Source organism: Panthera pardus, unplaced genomic scaffold (genome assembly GCF_024362965.1).
Source record: "Panthera pardus isolate Hobbes unplaced genomic scaffold, ASM2436296v1 HiC_scaffold_20, whole genome shotgun sequence".
Taxonomy (NCBI): domain Eukaryota; kingdom Metazoa; phylum Chordata; class Mammalia; order Carnivora; family Felidae; genus Panthera; species Panthera pardus.
Window position 1 is genome coordinate 63,344,635 of NW_026526766.1, and position 20,662 is coordinate 63,365,296.

General features: G+C 41.6%; 1 protein-coding gene across 1 annotated transcript in view; it reads right to left on the minus strand.

Moving 5' to 3' along the window:
- The window catches only part of GRIN3A (glutamate ionotropic receptor NMDA type subunit 3A), a 172,550-nt gene extending 154,431 nt beyond the window's left edge, over nt 1-18,119 (minus strand). The window contains exon 1 of the mRNA XM_019454312.2: nt 16,790-18,119. Within this exon, the coding sequence (XP_019309857.2) occupies nt 16,790-17,488 (699 nt within the window). The 5' untranslated portion in view covers nt 17,489-18,119. The remainder of the gene's footprint in view (nt 1-16,789) is intronic.
- Between the last annotated feature and the right edge of the window lie 2,543 nt (nt 18,120-20,662).

Here is a 20,662-nt window from a genome sequence, read left to right on the forward strand (position 1 = left end):
ACCTGTCAGAATGGCTAACATTAACGATTCAGGCAACAACAGATGTTGGCGAGGATGTGGAGAAAGAGGATCTCTTTTGCACTGCTGGTGGGAACGCAAACTGGTGCAGCCACTCTGGGAAACAGTATGGAGGTTCCTCAAAAAATTAAAAATAGAACTACCCTACGACCCCACAATTGCACTACTAGGTATTTATCCAAGGGATACATAGTATGCTTATTTGAAGGGACACATGCACCCCAATGTTTATAGCAGTGCTATCAACAATAGCCAAAGTATGGAAAGAGCCCAAATGTCCATCGATGGATGAATGGATAAAGAGGATGTGGTATATATATACAATGGGGTATTACTCGGCAATCAAAAAGAATGAAATCCTGCCATTTGCAACTACATGCATGGAACTAGAGGGTATTATGCTAAGCAAAGTTAGTCAGTGAGAGAAAGACAAATATCGTATGACTTCACTCATATGAGGACTTTAAGATACAAAACAGATGAACATAAGGGAAGGGAAGCAAAAATAATATAAAAACAGGGAGGGAAACAAAACATAAGAGACTCTTAAATATAGAGAATAAACAGAGGGTTGCTGAAGAGGTTGTGGGAAGGGGTATGGCTAAATGGGTAAGGGGCATTAAGGAATCTACTCCTGAAATCATTGTTGGAGCATATGCTAACTAACTTGGATGTAAATTATAAAAAATAAATAAATTATGGAAAGTAAGAAAAAATTTCCTTGGGCTTTTGTTTCAGGTGGTGCCTGGTCACAATGTGAAAATCACTTTAGTGGGGGGACTCTTAGGATAATGGTGTCCCAAAATATGATACTCTGAATCACCTGTGGACACAATCACCTGTGAAGTTGTTGGTTTTTAGACAGATTTCTGTGCTCCAAACCCAGGGGAATAAGTTGGGCTCTCATGTTTGGGAATCTACATTTTGAAAAGTTATCTGGGTATTGCTAACACACAGATGGCCACCACTCCAGAGGTCTGAAAGCCTAAGGAGTTATACTTAATGAAAGAAACTGAGCCAGGAATAGAACTGGTTAGTCTTAGTCAGAACTGAACTCTTGTCTGATTTCCTGATTATTTTGTTTGACAAGGGATGACAGGATGAAATACAATTCTAGAGTTTTCTCTTCTTAACTGGTGATTATTTCCAGTAACTTTACTTTTCATCAGCTCTGACTTTCTTTAATTTTACATGTCAAGAATCTTTGTCTATACAATATAGTGAAATTGGCTGAAGGGGGGATTAAAATTTGGGAAAGCAGTGGCTCACAGACATGAGAACAATGTCATTTTCCTGTCACTTGTGATCTCTAGGAAATTGAAAACCGATTTGGGGACAATGAAAGATATATAAAAAATTTAATAGGGTAGTAGAAACAGGTTTTCTACTTCTTACAAAATCAATTTCCCCAAGGCCTTACTCCTCCAGCTTTGTTCTACATAACAGTAAATTCTGGGTGGTCATGAACTCTATCCACCACAGTGAATGAGCATCCTTTTTCATAAGGTGGTACACTTTCTTAGGTTCACATCATCCCATCTGAACAGTCAGTGGGTTTCCCATAGGGATTACTGTACTTAGTTCTGTTACACTGGAAGGGATGGATATGTACCATTCATTCACTTTAGTCAACAGTCACTGAACATCTATTATGAGCCATGCACTATATTAGAAGCTTAGGGTTTAATTCAATGGAGGACAGAGACACATGTTAATAAATAATTACCCTGCTGTTTGATAGATCTAGAAAAGAAGGATGTCCCACAAAAGTGGAATTGGCTAACTGTGGCAGGGAGAGGACGGGCAGTCAACGGTGCATATGTGATATTTGAGCAAAGGTTTGAAGGTTGAATAGGAGTTTCAGGCAGACACAAGGGGAAAGATCATTCCAAAGAGTGAGAGTAGCATGTGCCAAGGCTTGGAACAGCATTGCGCATTTAGGCACTGTTGAGCAGAGTGCAAGGGCAAAGGGTTAGTATCAAGAAGAAATGAGAAGAGGGGCAACGGGGTGGCTCAGTTGGTTAAATATCTGACACTTCGTTTCAGCTCAGGTCATGATCTCACAGTTTGTGAGTTGGAGCCCCACGTCAGGCTCTGTGATGATAGCACAGAGCCTGGAGCCTGCTTCGGACTCTGTGTCCCTCTCTCTTCCTCTGCCCCTTCCCCAGATTCTGTGTCCCTCTCTCTTTCTGCCGCCTTCCCTGCTCGCACTCTGTCTCTCTCTCAAAAATAAAGAAACATTTGAAAAAATTTTTTGAAAAAGAAGCTAATCAAGGCTCAGATAATGAAGGGTCTTGAATGCCGCACTAAGCTGCTTAGAATTCAACCTATAGGTGAGAGGCTGGCAGAGTGTAGGCGGTTCATGAGAGGATCTTGATCAGGGACTTGACATTAAGTAACACTGAATCACACAGTGAGAATGTTAATCCCTTCTCAATTAGTATTTAATCCTTCTGCTAAATCTAGGAGAAAGCCTCCGTTTGGTGTCAATATGCCTTCAACACTTCCCTAACACCTGGAAATTTTCCCTTTTGAAGAAGGGCTCAGGCACAGCTACCTACCCAGCTGGAACGATTTTATTTTCATGCTGTACTTATTTCATTGTGTACTTATTTCTTAAGAATCTTTTTTTTTTTAATGTTTATTTTTGAGAGAGAGAAAGAGAGAGCACAAGCTAGGGATGGGCAGAGAAAGAGGGAGACAGAGGACTGAAAGCGGGCTCTGCACTGATAGCAGAGAGCCCAATGCGGGGCTCGGATTCCTGAACTGTGAGATCATGACCTGAGTTGAAGTGGGACGCTTAACCAACTGAGCCACCCATGTGTCCCTTTTGTGTACTTATTTCTATTTATGGAAAGGGGGACCGGTTTTTCACTAATGCGATGATAAAAAATGTTTTTTAATACACTTATTTAAGTAAAAAGAGTGATTTTAAAAATTAATGGCAACAGGTGATGCAGAGATATAGCAAAACTTATGAAGGCAGTACACAATCCCTGAAATGGGAAACTAGGCTGTAGTTTTTAGGGAGGAGCGACCAGGTTTAAGCAGGCCAGTGAACTGTTTCTTTTTCTGACAGTCGCTTGGAGAATGTAACTGAAGAGCCAAAACTGGAGGCAGAGAAGTCAGCTAGGAGGACAGTGAAATACTGTAGGCATGGATGGTGTGGCCAAGGGTAAGCCTGCTGGTTTATTCCTGATCTTTCCCAGCATTACTTTGCATAAAGAGGATCCTAAGGGCTCTCCTGGCCTGGGGTGGGGGTGGGGCGGTGAATCCAGAACTGGTTCTGACCTAAGGAAAGGAAAAGATTTTTAAGTGGCTGCTGTCCAGCAAGTGCTAAAGGCAGACTTGGAGTGAACGCTAGAATGAGGTTTGATTATTTTCCAGGATCCCACTCCATTATGAAATATTATTTAGAAACTGATGAAATCTTAAATCTGAACTAATGTGTTTTTATGAATATTAGCAGGCAATCTGAGCTTTAATATTTGATTTCCAAAGTGTCTCTCATTCCAACCTTGTCCTGGCTGTAGCTTTCCTATCCTGTCAGATCCTCAAAGCCCTTTCTTCCCCTCCTCAGGCCTGAGACGAGCAGCTAGGATGAGCACTTTTTTGTTTATTTATTTATTTCAAGAGGAAGAGAGAGAGAGAGAGAGAGAGAGAGAGAGAGAGAGAGAGACAGCGAATGAGGGAAGGTCAGAGGAACAGGAGAGAGAGAATCCCAGCACAAGGCTCGAGCCCATGAACCGTGAGATGGTGACCTGAGCCGAAATCAGATGCTTAACTGACTGAGCCACCCAGATGCCCTGAGCACTTTTTAAAGTCTCCATTTGGAAAGTGTGAAACCACCCTGCCCTCCTTTCCTCCCTTTCCAGCTGCTGGTGACCATTGAAGTTACAGTGGGATTACTGTGGTTCAGTGTAGGAGGGCAGGACGAGGGTGGGCTATTCCTATGGCCAAATTAGCACTGGAGAAGATATGTCCTGGCTTTCCAAAAGCAGAACTACAAGCGTCTTCGTGATGAAACAGATGCTTCAGTAAGAATGCTTCTCATCTGTTTTTTAAATTTGAATTTACAAAGTGTTTTTATGTATATTGATTTGCTGCAACCCATATCGACTCTTTAAAACAGTATAGTAAGTACACAACCAATACCTGCTTAATGAGGGACTATTTATTTATAATTTATAATATTAAAAAACTGAGACTCAGACGTTTTCCAAGACTGTACAGATGACTCTGGAATGATAATTTAAAGTCAGGTCTTCTGGTTGGCCTCCTCACTCCATATCCCCTTGGTCTCAAACAAAAAGAGCCTGTAACAGATAGTGTTCAGCGTCTGCAGAAACACTATTACCAGAATTCTCTTATAGCATGGGTCAAACAGGCTTTTGTGGCCTGGCCTGAGGTCTTAACAGCCACAGATAACATTGTTTCAATGGAAAAATCAATTCTGAATAGGAGCTTAATTCATCTGCAAATCATGACAACTTGGGTATATACCTGTCTTTCTATATAGATATATAATAGAGAAATGCTTTTTAATATAATAATTTACATCTATTGATTTTTTTTTATGTCACACACACATTTCTGTTCCTAGAGATTTTATGCTTTCTGGGCACCTGTATCCCAAAAGAATGTCATGAATTGGAAAGAGTTATTTGCACGTGTTTGTGAAAGGTCTTGAGGACCAGATTCTGTAAGTTTGCTCATCATTAACCTGTGTTTCTCTGGCTTCAGGGGAGGCATGTCAGAATCTTGAGAATGAGGGATGGAATACTCTTGAACTATACTCACAAAACTTGGAGAATCTGATACGTTCTCTTAAGCTCAGTGTACCCTGCTCCAATTTTGTGAATTACTCTTGTAGTGCATCATTGTGATTAAGGTGTGTGTTTCATCCCTCAGGAGTGTTGGGACATGGAAAAAGGATGATGATATTGCAATAGTAAGATGGACACTGAGCAGGGAGTTGGCATGAAGCTTAGTGTGTTATACTTGAATAAAAAATGAAGAATGAAGAGGCACCTGGGTGGCTCAGTTGGTTGAGCGCCTGACTCTTAATTTTGGCTCAGGTCGTGATCTCATGGGTTGTGAGTTCGAGCCCTGCAACAGGCCCATACTGACAGTGCAGAGTCTGGTTGGGATTCTCTCTCTCTCTCTGCCCCTCCCTCACTTGCTCACACACACACACACACACACACACACACACACACACAGACACACACTCTCTCTCTCTCTCAAAAATAAATAAACTTAAAAAAATTTAAAATAAAGAATGAATAAATGAATGCAAGTTGCTTTGCTTTCAGAAGATTGTAGAATGGCTTGGGGGAAAGAAAGTAGAGATCTAGAGGCTACTCAAGAATATTGGTGGGAGCAGCTAATGTCTTGTGAAAAGAAGGAAGGATGAAGGTATGGAAAGTATTCAAAGGAAGGCAACAGAACCTGATGAGAAGAAGAGAGAGAGGTCCAAGATGGTATGAGAATTCTTGTTTATAGGTAAGAGGGGGCACAACCTTAGGTATCTTTAGATATTTTGAGTTTAAGGTGAGAATGAGATAGAACTGGAAATTCCAGTTAGAAATTCCTGGTATTGCCCTATGCCAGGAGACAAATTCAGGGGTGTCCGAACCTTGGGAAATACCCATGTATATGAGTACCCCAGATCTGGGTACTGCCTCACTAGTTATACCTTCTTTGAAACTGTGCCCACTCACAAATGTCATAAAGGATAGTACCTAAGGATAGCCCATTTTTTCATTTATTCAACAAACATTTCTTGCTCTGCTCTTTCCTACCTCAGGAGCTTTGTACTTTTGTTCTCTCTGCTTACAATGCTCTTCCCTTAGAAATTTGCATGATTCACTTCTTACTTCATTCTATGTTCAGATGTCACCTCTTCAGAAAGGCCTTGGTGAAGAACCATAGTCATTCTCTAATTCTTTACCCTGCTCAGATGATTAGAGCTGTAAATCCTACTGAGTTCACGCTACATTTAATCATCATAGTAAATCAGAACCACATTCATGCAGAAGTCATGGCAGGGCAGAGGAAGAAGCTGGTATCCAGAGAGAAGGATGGAGCAGATGTGAAGAAAGGAGCCAAGAGAAGAAGAGCTTTTGGGCCCCAGAAGACAGGCAGAGTAGCTGCCCTACCACTTTCCAGCAGCTCCTGCAATTTTCTTCCTTGTCATTTTCCTGCAGTTTTCAGCATAAACTCCTCACTTTTGAGCTCCACAGAATGAGTTTCTGCTTCTTACAACTGCATGCCCTTTGACAGCAATAGAATGTCCAATGGAACTTTCTATGAAGACAGAAAATGTTGTGTATCTGTGCTGTCAAATACAGTAGCCACTACCCACATGTGGCCACTGAGTACTTGAAATGGGGTGAGAGCATCTGAGATAGTTCTAAATTTTATATCATTTTAATTAATTTAAATGTATTTAAATGTTTTCATACAGAGCTAGTAGCTATCATTTTAGCACAGCCTTAGGATTGTTACTACAAGTGGTCAAAGACAGCAAGTATAATCAGTGAAAGATAATGAAAGAGCCGGAAAAAAAAAAGACACACACAATAAACCCCAACCATGATGATGTCCTAGAACTCAAGCAGTGGATGTTCCATAGCACCAAAAACTACAAGAAGGACCAGGCTGGTAAAGTCTCATTAGTTAAAGTGTTACTGATTTTTTTGGGGGAAATACCTGGATTCAAACAACAGGGGTCAAACAAATGAAACAATCTATTCCAAGGCAAATTATATAGCCATTAAAAATAATGAAAAAAATATTAATGACACAGGAAGATGTTTATAATATACATTTTAAAAATCATAAAATAGCATGGATCCCAATTTTACCACACATACATATGTCTAAATCTCTGGGTTGTAGGTTTATGGGTGATTTTTATTTTATTCTTTAGTATTTTTTTATTTTTGGAATTATCCACAAAGGACATAAAATTTTTATAGTTGGACATAAAGGAGCAAATGATATGCTTAACACAATAAAATTGCTACATCTTTTCAAGTTGCTTTATAAACCAAAGTGATAGTAAATACAGTTACTACAACAATTAGCCACTGCCTTCCTAGAGTTGGTAAGAGTCATTCACATTTGCCTCCCAACCCCTCGAAACATACACTTTCAAGATAGTCTTACTTTAAGGTTTATAACTGCAATTATAGGTACGGTGGCCAAAGAACAGAGATTGTTGGATCTTCTTAGAAGGCAAAAGAAGGTCCTTTCTGTGGTGGATTAACCTAGATTTCCCACAGACTTAAAAGGCTGGGACATGGACTAAAAGCTCTTTGGAATCCTTTTCCTGCCTTGTCAGGCTGGATTTCTAGGATGCTTTACCTAAAAGCTGTATTTTAGGGAACACTAGATGGCTCTCTGTGCCTGCAACCAGATGAAGGCACACTGGATTGATTCAGACATGGATTTATCATTCATTTTCAGGTATACACTGAAGCTTTTCTTTGTGTGTATAACACAGTGTGTGACGAGACTCAAATGAATTTCTTGTATAGTATCAAAACAATAACAGCTCTCTGTCTGAACCTATTAAATTCATAATATATAGAAGCAAATTCTTTGTTTAATGGAATCCCTATTTAAACACCTCCGGTTGGGACTGAACAAATGGAATTCTGCAACAGGCAGATTGTGATTCTGTTAGATGAAGACATGCTGAGCAGCTCACTTTGTTTATCAGATAAAATTTCTTTATTTTTAATCTGGAGAGTATTAACCCCACTTTTGTTTGGCTTTGGGTTGGGGCCTTCAATACAAAAAACAGCAAGAGACTGCATGTAGGTTGTGTGGCCCTGAAAGTGCTTGACACTGGAAGTTCTGCTAATGACCATCCCAAACTGAGAAGAGAGTAGTGGCAACCCATTTCCAAGTCATTCTTAGGAATGGCACTGAAAGATCCAGACCAAGCCATTGTTTGGAACTGTACAGACACGGCCACTTGTAGAATGTTGAATATATAAAGCTAGGTTGCACATACAAAGGAAAATACCACCTTTTAATATAGAAATACCATCAATTCAGAGTGCCCAAGTTTCTTTTTTTTTTTTTTTTTTTTAACGTTTATTGATTTTTGAGACAGAGAGACACAGAGCATGAACAGGGGAGGGGCAGAGAGAGGGAGACACAGAATCTGAAACAGGCTCCAGGCTCCGAGCTGTCAGCACAGGGCCCGACGCGGGGCTCGAACTCACGGACCGCGAGATCATGACCTGAGCGAAGTCGGCCGCTCAAACGACTGAGCCACCCAGGCGCCCCTGGAGTGCCCAAGTTTCAAAAGGCCCTATCAACTCTGACTTTTTGGAAAGTTAACAAAAAAAAATTTTTCCCCTCTCCTGTCCTTTTGTCCAGCCCACTTGGACTGACAGTAAGGCTTTCTTTAACTGTACCCAATGGTTTAGAAAAATTTTAAACCATTAGCCTTGAGAGAATAAAATATATCAAAATGTTACTCAAGGTTATCTGTGGACACCCATGTGAAGCAGTGCACATGTATTCATGACTTTTATAATCAGAACAGCAATATGCATTTAAAAAGTCCCTCAAAGTTGTATGCATCAGTTTTGATTCGTCAGCATTCAATAAACCACAGTTTGCCTTATGGGTATCTTTTTTGGGGTAAGCCTTAGTATATATAATAGTGTATTGTCCCTAAACTTTTGAGCTAATACATGCCACAAATCAGTTACTTTAGTACAGATAAATCCTGTATGAAATGGGAAACTTCTGAACCTTCAATCCATGTCAAGTGAGACTCTGCCCTTTCTCACAACCTCATTTTCCTCTAGAAGTCTAAAATATCAATTGGCTCATGGTTCTACTATTTCTTAAGTTTAATTTCTGGGAGCCTCCTATGAGAAATTAGGTTAGTGGATAAAGGCAAGAGTTATGAATTCCTCACGTACACCAACTAATAGAAATAGAGCATTATTTTTTATCTCTGACATAACCAATCCAAAGATCCAGTCATTGAGAACCAATACAAAGGAGCAACTAGTTGAAACTAGACCTCAAAGTTCACCTCATTGCTGACCAACTTTACATATACCTAAGCTGAGAACGCACTTCAGTGAATTGGACCCCTAAGTGGGGTTTCAAAACAGTAGATTGCTTTGCTTTGCTTAGGGTTGGTCCACTGGAACTGGATCTCCTAAGCTTGACTATCACGTGCATATTGAAAATGCATTTGGAGGTACTCTGGAGAGCAACCCAGGATATTTGAGGACTTACTCTGATAATTTTAGTTTTTTATTAAACTTGCCATGCCAACCCTTTGTATTAAAAGAACGATCACCGACATAGTAAGAACACACAGTGCTCTAGGTACCGTGCTTAGAACTTCGCATACATGCTGTTGTCTTCGCCATAACTTTCTGAGATAGTCGTATTTCATGGATCAAGAAATTGAGGCATATTTCCCAAGGTAAAATGTCTAGAAAGTTGTAAAGCTAAGATTCAGACATAGGTCTGTGCTTCTCAGAAACCTTTTTCCTTAACTCTTACTTTGTATTTCTTTCATTTATGTTATTATTGTCTCACTTGCAAAACAAAGGTACACTATTTGTCCTGCTTACCTTACAAAGTAATTGTGAGAATAAAATGAAAAAAAAAAAGATGGGAAAGGACTTTGATAAATGTAAACATGCTCTACAATTTACTTTTTCCTAAAATCTATATTTTCATATTGAAGTATTGAAAGCATTGGTGAGGAAAGGTGAAGGTAACTTGTCTTTTTTTCTCTTAATATTTTTAATCATGTAGGTAGTACATACTTTAAAAAAAACTGGAGCACAGATAGGGAAGCATAGATCATCCAGTTACAATCACATTTATCATTTTTATAAATAAAATTCTAGACTTCATCGTTTATAGGATCAAGGTCACACTTTACATACATTATAAAATATTTTTCTCTATATATGTCAATATATTTTCATTTGAATGGGTATATAGAACTCCACTGTAAAACTATATCATGATTCATTTAATTCAATTCCCATTATTGGTTATTTAGTGTGAAATATGCTTTTAACAATCAAACCTGAAGTATATATTGCTCTCTTTTATCCTCTTTCTGAGGTAATTCAAAAGCAGTGATGGATCCAGTCTGTTCTTGGATTGTAGGCTAACAAATACACTGAATGTAGAAGAAGCTATTAGTCTGTTTTTCTTCTTGGTGACTCCTCACTTCCTATAATGCATAGCTTTCTCTAGCACCCTGTATGTTTTCTATACATTGTTCTCTACTTCACAAGGCTGTTAGGAGGATTCTGTGAGCACATTTGTGAAGACTTGAAAAGCATAAATGCTACAAAAATATATATGATTTAGTTTGTTCCTAAATGTATGACTCAAAGACTAACAATTGGGCATAATTCAGCCTGACTAAAAATGAAGTCATCCTGCTTAATTCTTTACTACTTGAACTTCTGAAGGCTCATCTCTACCAGTAGACCATCGCTGGCTAAACCAGATACTAGTCTTTCAGTATCAGTATTTACTCCAGTTGACGCAATACCAGTCCAGGTCCGTGTGATCAACCTGCTCCCTCAATGCAGAAGATCACAGTGTCCTCTGAAAGTGACTGAATCATGTCCATTCAGAAGGAGACCTGAAAATCTGGCTGAGGTGTTAGGTTGGGTGAAGGGGAGGGAAGAAGCAAGAGTGGGGGCGGACAGCTAGCTTACTCTTTGCTCACCTTTTCCCTATTGCTCTTTTCTCCCACTACCCCATAAAGAAAAGATCTGAGAAAGACAAATCAGTGGCTTAAAGATTTCCATTAGTTTGTTATTCATGCATTCTCTCCAAAAGCAACATGGCAGATGCTGAGATGTTCTTTCCTCCTTCTTGCCTACTTTTATAGATGTAGCGCCTCATTTCTGGTGCTCTACACTTCTTCTAATTTTCTGTGTATGTGAGTGGCAGAAGCTAGAGTAGGCAGGAGAAGAGACGATGAGGTGCTCATCTCTACATTTAGTGATGCCACCAAATTGAGCAATACCTTGCTATGAGAGCCCCCACATAATTATCTAGGGCCGTGGTACTCAAAGTAGCTGGTTTGCAAACTCTTTGTAATCTATCCATGATGAGATAAGGAGCTTGTGCCAGAATGGACCAACACACTGCTGTTCTCATCAAGAAAGACTTGCTGTGAAAATAATGTCAGATGAGCCAACCAGTGTGCTTACTGATATAGTAGGTGGAGTGGGTTAACTGTATGGCCATAGTCTCATAAACAATCTATTATTGTAAGTTTGCTCACAGGAAAAACTTATGACCAATGTGAGAGACCAACATTTCTGAAAAACCTTGAGTATCTTATTGAGGCTTCTAAGGCAATACCTAAGGCTCTAGAAACTGCGTTAGATGTGCGAAAGGTAAAAATTTGCCATCAGTATAGAAATAGTACCTATGGCGTGTCCTCTATTTTGGGGCAAGTGTGCAACATACTTAAAAGTTTTTTCTTTTCCCCCTTTTTTGGGGGAGGATTAAACCTACTTACTATTTTTTTTCTCTAAAGAGGAAGAAAATGAGGGAGTAGACAGTAAGGTGGAGAATGAAGACGTTACACTGTGAATCACATCCCAATTTGATCAGTAACTACTAATGAGAATTAGTGAAGAATTAAGACTTGGATGATTCTTATCAGATCATAACCAACACCTTTCTACCAGTCATTGGGCTAATACTATAAATTTTCCCAAAGTACTTCATTTTCTTATTTGATTTATAAAACAACTGTGTCAGATTGGTAAGTACCTTCTTTTGACTGATAAGCATGGGGCTCAGCAACACATTTTCATTTTCACTTGAATGGGTATATAGAACTTGGGCACTTGCCCAAGATTACATGGCCAGTAAAAGGCAGAAGTAGACTGAGAGTCTTGACTATTATTTAATATACCTTCCATTATATTGTGCCCTTTTAACCAACATTATTGGAATTTGACTGGAGGTATTCATGAAATAAGATCTAATGGCACAAAATCCATGGTGGATTGCACAACACCAAAAGATAAAACATTAAGGGACATTGAAATTGGTCTTCAGATGATTCAGATACTCAGTTCAGTTGATTCATCATAAATTAACTCCAAGATGAGTCAAAGAAGGTCAAAACCAAATATTCTCTATGATTATACTGCGGAAGACACAAAGAAAAGTGGGTGAGACAGATTAATTGCCCAATGAATGTATCTGCTAGTCTGTTCTGATGTATTTATCTGAAAAAAAAAATTTAAGTACTATTAAAAAAATCCCCAAATTAAAAATAAAAACTTCCAAATTAGTCCCAAGTCTCTGTTCCTCAAGAGGAATCTGTAAAAGATCACTTCTAAGAAAAGTTTTGTATCACTTGACATTTAATTTGAAATCATTTATCTTCAAGTCAGCAACAATTAGGTGCTACTATCAGCCATTCATCATGAATTGCAGAAGAATATATTTCCCTCAGAGGACAGACAGCAGTGCTTTGCATGAAGCAAGTCAAGGAAAACCAATACAGTTGAGAGAAAATCTGTTAAAAATAAACGTCCTTTACTTGTCCCCTAATAATGCACCTAAGTTATATATAGTAGTACCCCTCCCTTATCTGTGGGGCATACATTCCAAGAGCCCTAGTGAATATCTGAAACCAGGGATAGCACCTATACTATGAATACTGTGGTTTTTTTCCTGTACATACATACCTATGATAAAATTTAATTTATAAATTAGGCACATTAAGAGATTAACAATAGCTAATAATAAAACAATTATAACAGTATGCTATAATAAAAGTTATGTGAATGTGGTCTCTCTCTCAAAACATCTTATTGTACTAAATTCACTTTTTTGTGATGATGTGAAATGATAAAATGCCTATGTAATAATATGAAGTGAGGAGAAAGACATAGGCGTTGTGATGCAGTGAGGCTACTATTGACCTTTTGACACTAAGTCAGGGGAGGAGAGATCTGCTTCCAGACCATGATTGACAGTGGAAAGCAAAACCTTGGGTAAAGGGGCACTACAGGTATCTCTCACTTTCTGAAACTCTACATTATCCCACTTTGTTTTCATGAAAGTGAAAATCCTCTTCTGATTTTTTTTCCATTATGGAAAACAGGTGCTAATGTAGGTCTTTCCTTAAAGCGAAGTGACATTACATGAACTTTTGGAAAGTGGAGAATACTCTTCACTTTCTGCCATTTTGGCTTACAAAAGGGTTCACAGGAATGTTTTACTTTCAGATAGTAAAGTATACTTTCAGATAGAGGGAAAACCTGCACCTTAGTGGTATCATTGTTCTGGTCCCTGTATCATACAAAAGTGGCACTATGCTAGCCAAATTCTAATAAATAAGCTTCTGTACTTAGCACTGTGTTGTCAGAGAAAGGGGAACATCTGAAATACTTGTATTTCCATGGGACTAAACAGCATATATGACTGATTACAGCATGTATGACTCATGAGACAGGCAAACTGCAGTTGGTATGTTCAACTGGAGTTGAAAATAGTGACACAGTCACTTTTTAATTGCATGAGAGTTTGGATCTAAGCAAATTATATCACTCCATTAACCCTACCTAAGGGAACCAATATGGAATTAACAGGAGATAAACATTTTAGAAAGAAATATGTATCTGTCACTACCTGAGCAGGTGAATTTCAAGAAGTTAACTTTAGAGAAACTATACAAAAACCCTAAAAGAAAAAGTAGTTTGGGGATGAAGAGGAAGAAAGAACAATTATACGAACTTTATATATAACTTAAATGTAAATGTAACTGGATCCATATGCAACATCATTATTTGAAGGTCATGGGAACAGAATTTAGAAGAAATTATCATTTTAATATAAGGAATTAGCCTCAAGTGGAGATTTGAGTGTGTAGTAAAGTCAATTTTTTGGATGGAAACGTGCTTTGACCCTATCCTATGTGTAATGCTGTCTGAAGCTTTTATTTATGTGGTGATGATACATATGGCTTCCAAAGTGGATAGTTTATTATCTTACTCATAATGGATTTCCCACACTGAATAAAGTTGGTTCCTTACAAGCTGATGATCCAATGTGTTTGTTTCCATAAATAGTTAATTGAAATAAAACTATTATGCTTTTCTCAGGGTTTTAATCATTTTAGGGGTATCTCTTTCCATTCATGAGCTGTGGTAGAATACTATCAAAACTATTATTTATTAATTAAAGGTTTCATATGAAAGAAACTAGCAGTACAAAAGAAAGTGAGAGAAATAATTGCTGCGACTGCTCCAAGCAATTTTGACTTGTCTGAATAAGAGACACAATTTTATTCTACTTGGTTGTGTAGACAATTCCACTTTCTGCTAGCATCCTTTATTCAGTCCCTGGCCCAATCAATGTATTAGGTCACTGGGCAGTAGAATTCACTGAGAATGGTGGCTAAATTAAGTCCATTTTATTTAATGCCTAAAATGACTCTGACATTGTTTTATATTTTGAAAGTTGTCTTGTGTGTGTGTGTTTAAATCACGTCAGTGTATGGGTCTACTTTTTAGGAGAAGCAAGGGAAAGAAAGATCAGTTATTTTTGCTGAAAGCAGATTATGGTCCTCTCCTAAAATTACGTATTATAGTGACTTGGCATTGAGTTGGACATTCTTAATATAGAACATTGTAGAATGACATTTAAATGATATACTAAAAACAAGACAAGTTAGATATGTTTGAATATAAAATACAAAGACAAATGAAAGAAAACGTCACTTGGGCAAACAAGATCTGAGTTAATAGAATAATCTCTCCCTTTCAAGATGTGTACCATGAAAATAACAGTGACAAATGTGATTTAAAATACATTTCTGATTTGAAATACAGAAGTAAATGTGCTTGGCAGAGTGTTCATTTCATTGTCAGCTTGTAAGGGTTGTCCCTGGAAGACTGTTCCCACAGTGGTCCTAAAGCTTTGAAGTTGTCCAATTCTAGACGCTGCTTCATGGTTTCTCTGGTCCCCTTGTACTGTGCTATATCTGCACAAACCCATCATGGAACACAATCTCCTTCCTAACTGACAACCACTAATTTGGGGAAAATTCTTGCTATTTATGATTTGCCAAACAATCTACAAATGGAAATGGAGTCTGGAGACTGAACACTATTGGCAACTTATGAAGTATTAATAAAGAAGCAATGATGAGAAGCAAGCGATGCTGACTCTCGCATTTCGTTCAATCTGATTCTGCATATATATTAATAATGATGCACCCTATGGATGCAACTTCATGTTTATAACACTTTGGCCATTGGCAGCCTGGTGCACCTGTGTTTTCCATGCCTTCCCATCTGCTGCCTATAGTCATTCAGATTCAGGTGACGGAAATGTTTTAGATAAAAGTTAATTAGCCTGCACTCTGCAGATCAAATCTCTATAGTTCAGCATTAAATAGCAATATTCTGGGCAACTGCTGAAAGTAACGGGTGCCCGGCCTTCCTAAGATTAAAAATGTAAGATCCATTTTTCTAGAAAAAGAAACCTTTAGTGCTCTCTTGATATTTTATGCATAGATTCTATCAAACTTTTCACTTGTATTTGGCCTTACTCATTTGAGCTTTTACCTCTGTTTATATATATCAAAAGTGGAGGAAGAGAGATTAGAAATTTTTTTTTCAGCCAAAGGGATAGTAAAATGATATACAGTCAGAAATTCTCCAGTGTCTGAACTCTTTTATCAACACACTGACCAAAACTTTCCTTAGTTTCTCAATCTTTAACATGAGGCCAACAACAATTACCTACTTGTTTCATAAATACTTTGTGCAAGGCTAAATTTAGCTTGATATTTTCATAAAAGTAATGAGCAAAATGCAGAAAACTCCTATTGCTGAAAGGACTCTGCCCTCAGGTCCTCAATATCACTATCTTCAACAGTAAGTTCACAAATAGCTTCTTTTCTTGAAAATATATTCAATTTTTTAACCCCTAAGAAATGGAATCATTAGATATTTTTTTTTATTATTACTAGATAATTGAGACAGAAATGGCTCAACACAGCAACTGCACACAACCAGTCTCTGAGCCCACATCACACAGAAAGAAGATAGGGGAAAACAAACAAACAAACCAAAAACCACCAATCCCAAATGCGTTCCTCCCATCCATTCAGATATTTTTAATGAATTCCAATGCCTAAGCGTAATTAACCACACATCTTTACCGGTTGCTTCCGTAGTAGTTGCAGATTTTCTACTGACTGACTCTAAGGAATTCTGAGGGAGGTTTTCTTCCTTCCACCCCCGCCCAAGCCTCAGGCACACCTTCCACAGGAATCGGAGCAGATGCTGCGTTTCCCGCCATGTGCTCTCAATTCCTCTAGGGAATGAAAGGCTCTAGCTTTGCCTGAGATCTTCCATCCCCACCCCACCCCCCACCCCCGCGCTAGTCTTTAGAACCTCTATTGCTCTCCACGATCCAGAACTTTGAGTTCTAACTTCCCTCCAGCATCCACTAGGGTTGCTCAGCTGGTCAAAACAGGAGGATTTTTTTCGCTTATTCCCCCCCCACTTCCTTTCTTCCATCTGCTACCCCTACCTCTCATTTTCTTTCCATCCGCACTTAAACTGTCTTATTTTACTTTTACTGAGGTCCTTCTACCAACCATCTACGGATATGGTCCGACCCCTATAACATTATCAAAGTTGTAAAGCCCCAAGTCCCCCCTCCCCTCCACAAGGTCCCGGCCCCCAAGCGGCGTCCCCACTCCTCTCACCTGACTCTCCCGCGGAAACTCGTGGCGCACGATGCTGATCACTGGAATGTGCAGGACAGAGCTGACCAAGTCGAGCTCCATCATCTCGCCCTGGCTCTGGGGGAAGGCGAGCAGCGCCGACACCCCCTGCACGACCACGGTGTGGCACACGCTCTGCAGAAAGGAGAAAGGGTCACTGCTCCACGGCGAGCTTGGGGAGGAGAAGGGCAAGAGCGGCAGATCGCCCAAGCCCGCCTCGATGGCCATCACTACTTCCAAAGACAGGTTGTAGGGCAGCAGCCCTTCCACGCGGTTCAGGTTGTCCACGGCGAAGAGGAGGGCGTCCCGAGGCCACAGGGTCTCCGCCGCGGCGCCCTCCCCCGGCTTCCGGGCGCGCGGCGGGCCCCGGCCGTGCAGGGCGCTCCCCAACCAGCGTGCGCCCGGCGAGGGCGCCGGGGGTCGCCAAGTCCCTGGCTCGGGCTCATCCCGCTGGGCGCCTGCTCGGCTGCCGTCCAGAGCGCGGCTGGCGGCGCGGGGGGCCGTGGTCCAGGGCTGCAAGTGCACCGCGCCCACCCTCACCGCGTGCCCGATGCGCTTGAGGATCTGGCAGGGCTGCGGGTGCGAGGAGGATCCGGGCACCCCGGCCAGCACCAGAGCGCAGGGCGGCGGCAGCAGCAGACAGACCCTGCTCAGCAGCCACCACAAACTCAGTCTCCTCATTACTGAGACCCGCAGGGAGAAAGCGCGCCCCCTCGTGCGCCCGGCTCGCCCCCCTGCAGCCGCTGCCTCACGTCTCCGCCCCCAGGTCCCGCCGGCGGCTCACTCCTCGCGGCGAAGCGCTCCCAGGAGCCGAAGCGGTCCCCGGGCCATCCAAGTGGGAGCCTAGCGCGCCCAGGTCCCCCCGCCGCGCATCCTCCGCCCGCCCGGTCCCTGCGCGGAGCCAGGCAGGCGGGCGGGCCGGCGCCGGTCACCCGCGGCTTGGACGCCCGTTCTCTGCCCGCCCCATCTGCAGGGCGGCTCGGGCACTGCGTCCGGCCACGCGGGGAGGTTGGGCTGAGAGGCGGCCCGAGTTCCTAGGGGCCAACGCGACCCAGGAGGCGATGCGCTCACTTGGATTCTTTTCTTTCCCTTTTCTGCCCGGGCGAGACCCCCTTATTTCCTTGGGGTCGCTCAGGAGAAGGCGTTCACGCCCGGGGTGCGAAAAACAAGCCAAATCGTCCTTGCTCCGCCGTCGGCCACCCTCCGGCGGGGCCCCCCAGCGCTGGCTTCATCTTTCTTCCTGTCTCGCTACTTCCTCCCTTCCTTGCTCCGCTCCCCTTTCCGCCCAGTGGCCGCCGCCGCCGCCTGCTTCCTCGGCGGAGCGACGCGACTGGCCAGCAAAGGGTGGTTCTGCTCGGAGCGCAAAGTTCTCCCCGCCTCAGCCGGCGCCTCCCTGTTGCTGAGCCCTGGCGCCAGCCTGTCGCTTGGCTGCGCCAAACGCCCGCTGATGGGGAGATTCCCGGGTGGCGCTTCCCGCGCCCCCGGAAAGTCCGCTCCCCGCAACCGCGACGCGTCTCGGTTTGCGAAATTCCTTGCGACCCCAGAGGGCGAGGTCTCGGAGCCGCGGAGAATGCCGAATTCGGAGTTGTGCCTGAGGAATCCGAAATCCAGTGGTTCGCTGGGATAGGTTCTGAGAAGCTGCAACTTGAACGAGCTTCTTCTCTTCGATGTGTCGCTTTAAAGATTTTTCTAGTAAGGGCACGAAAGCCAGAATCATTTACACATTTAATCTCCGCTTCCTTCTCTCGGGCACGTGGGCCTTTGCGGTTTTGAAGGGTTCCCTACGTTTTGGGGTTCTCGGAATTAAAAAGTGAATTGGAAGCAATGATTTGATCCAGAAATTAAAGAGATTCAAAATACTTTTAGAGTTTCAAGCACAGTCAACAGTAGTTTCTAGTTTAGACCAAGAGCCCATCCAGATCACCGTTTCTAGTAAGTTCTTTCATTTGTATGGTAATACAGTGGAGTCAGTGGGTTATGATTTGGTCTCTTCCTCCAGGAACTGAATCATCTGAAATTAGAAGCAAAAGAGAGGGGTAAGGGCACGACTGTGGTTTCCACGCGTACAGTACATTTATTTTATGCCTTGGTATCTTTTAGAAGGAGGGTAGGAGACACATCCTTGGGCGGGGGAGCAAGGCTGGGGACCAACAGTTCTGAATTTCAATACCACTTCAAGAGAACCATGACCTTGGCAATTTATTTCACCTCACCTTGCCCTGCTGTTTGGAGCTGCTAAATTGTTATGCAAATACAGCTAGCTTTTAGCTCTGGAGGGCTGTTTTGATTCATGAGCTAAAGTTTCCATCAGGCTTTAAATCCTTGGGCTGAAGAGGCTCTAGCTAAATAAAATTCCCAACAAGGATAAAAAGTGCATGCCGTTTCCCTCAATACAGACCTTTAAAGGCATCTCAGTGCAAAACCTATCTGATAGCCAAAATGGCTGCTGCAAGGCTGGGGTGCCAGAGAAGAAAAGAGTGAGAGTCATCATAAAGGATAAACCACAAGGGACAGGGGCCCTCCTGAGGCCCTAGAGTGCGTCCCCTGCGTGGGTCCTGGAGACTCTTTCTTGTTTCAGAAGAGTCCATCAGTTGGGATCTGAATAAGAAAAGTATAGAATTTCCTGCCCCGTGCACTGCCGGAAAACTGGGAATCTCTTAGTTGTGTAGTGAGAAGATGTGTTTGTGTATATGTGCACTGAGGAGTGTAACAGACCGTGCGCTAAAGTGGTTACCTTAGTATGTACTTCGCATTACATACATGTTTAGATGGTGATGAAGAATAGATGGGTCTGATTGTTAATTTGATCTTAAGAGTCACTGGCATTCTTAGGCCTCTCAAGTCCATGACCACCTTGAGGGAACAGATGAACTGCTTGTTCACAGAAGAAGGGAAGATTCCCAAGGCTCCCAGGAAAGAGCTGTACCAGCTCAGGATAAACCACAGCTACATCTTGCAAATACGGAGTGAACAGTGAAGAACAGCCCTTCCTTCCAGGGCTTCTTTTTTTGTTTCTTTCTGGGCTTTTCAATGATGATACACTGGTTCCCTTTCTATTTTCTTTTGCTGCTTGGTTCTTTTCTTATTAGTATTTTTAAAAACTTTTTTTTTAAAGGTTATTTATTTTGAGAGAGAGAGAGTGTGTGTGTGTGCATGCAAGCAAGGGAAGGGCCGAGAGAGAGAGGGAGGGAGAGAGAGAATCCCAAGCAGGCTTTGCACTGTCAGCACAAAGCCCCATGGGGGGCTCCATCTCATGAACCATGAGACCACGGCCTGTGCTGAATTAAGAGTTGGCTGCTCAACAGACTGAGCCACCCAGGCCTGCTGCTTGGTTCTTTTTATCCATATCACTGTAATCTGAACATCTATGGCATGATTCTTTTCTCTCCTTTCCTCACATTTGCCTTTTTTCTTTTCCTTCTCCTCTTTTTTCATGGTTCAATGATTCATAATGTTGAAAGCTCTTCTAGAGTCAAACATCAGTTCAAACAACCATTTATGAAGCTCCTACTCTGTGCCAGACATTGCTGCAGAACTCTGCCGGAGGTAGATGAATAAACTCTAGATCAGAGAAGTTGAGGGTTTTCCCCCCGCAAAGTCACATATTTAATGAGTGAACAAAATGCTGACATTGAATTTATAGTCTAGTGGGAGAGACAGACAGTAAAACATATAAAGAAGTAAATGTGAGATATGTCATTTGATGCAAAGGAGAAAAGTAAACCAGCAAAGAGGAAGAATTAAGAGGAGAATGGACTTTAATTTTAGATAGGGGAACCAGGGTAAACCCCTCTGAGAAGATAACTTTTGAATAAAAACTTAAAGGAGGTGAGGTTAAAGGAGGTGAGGGGATGA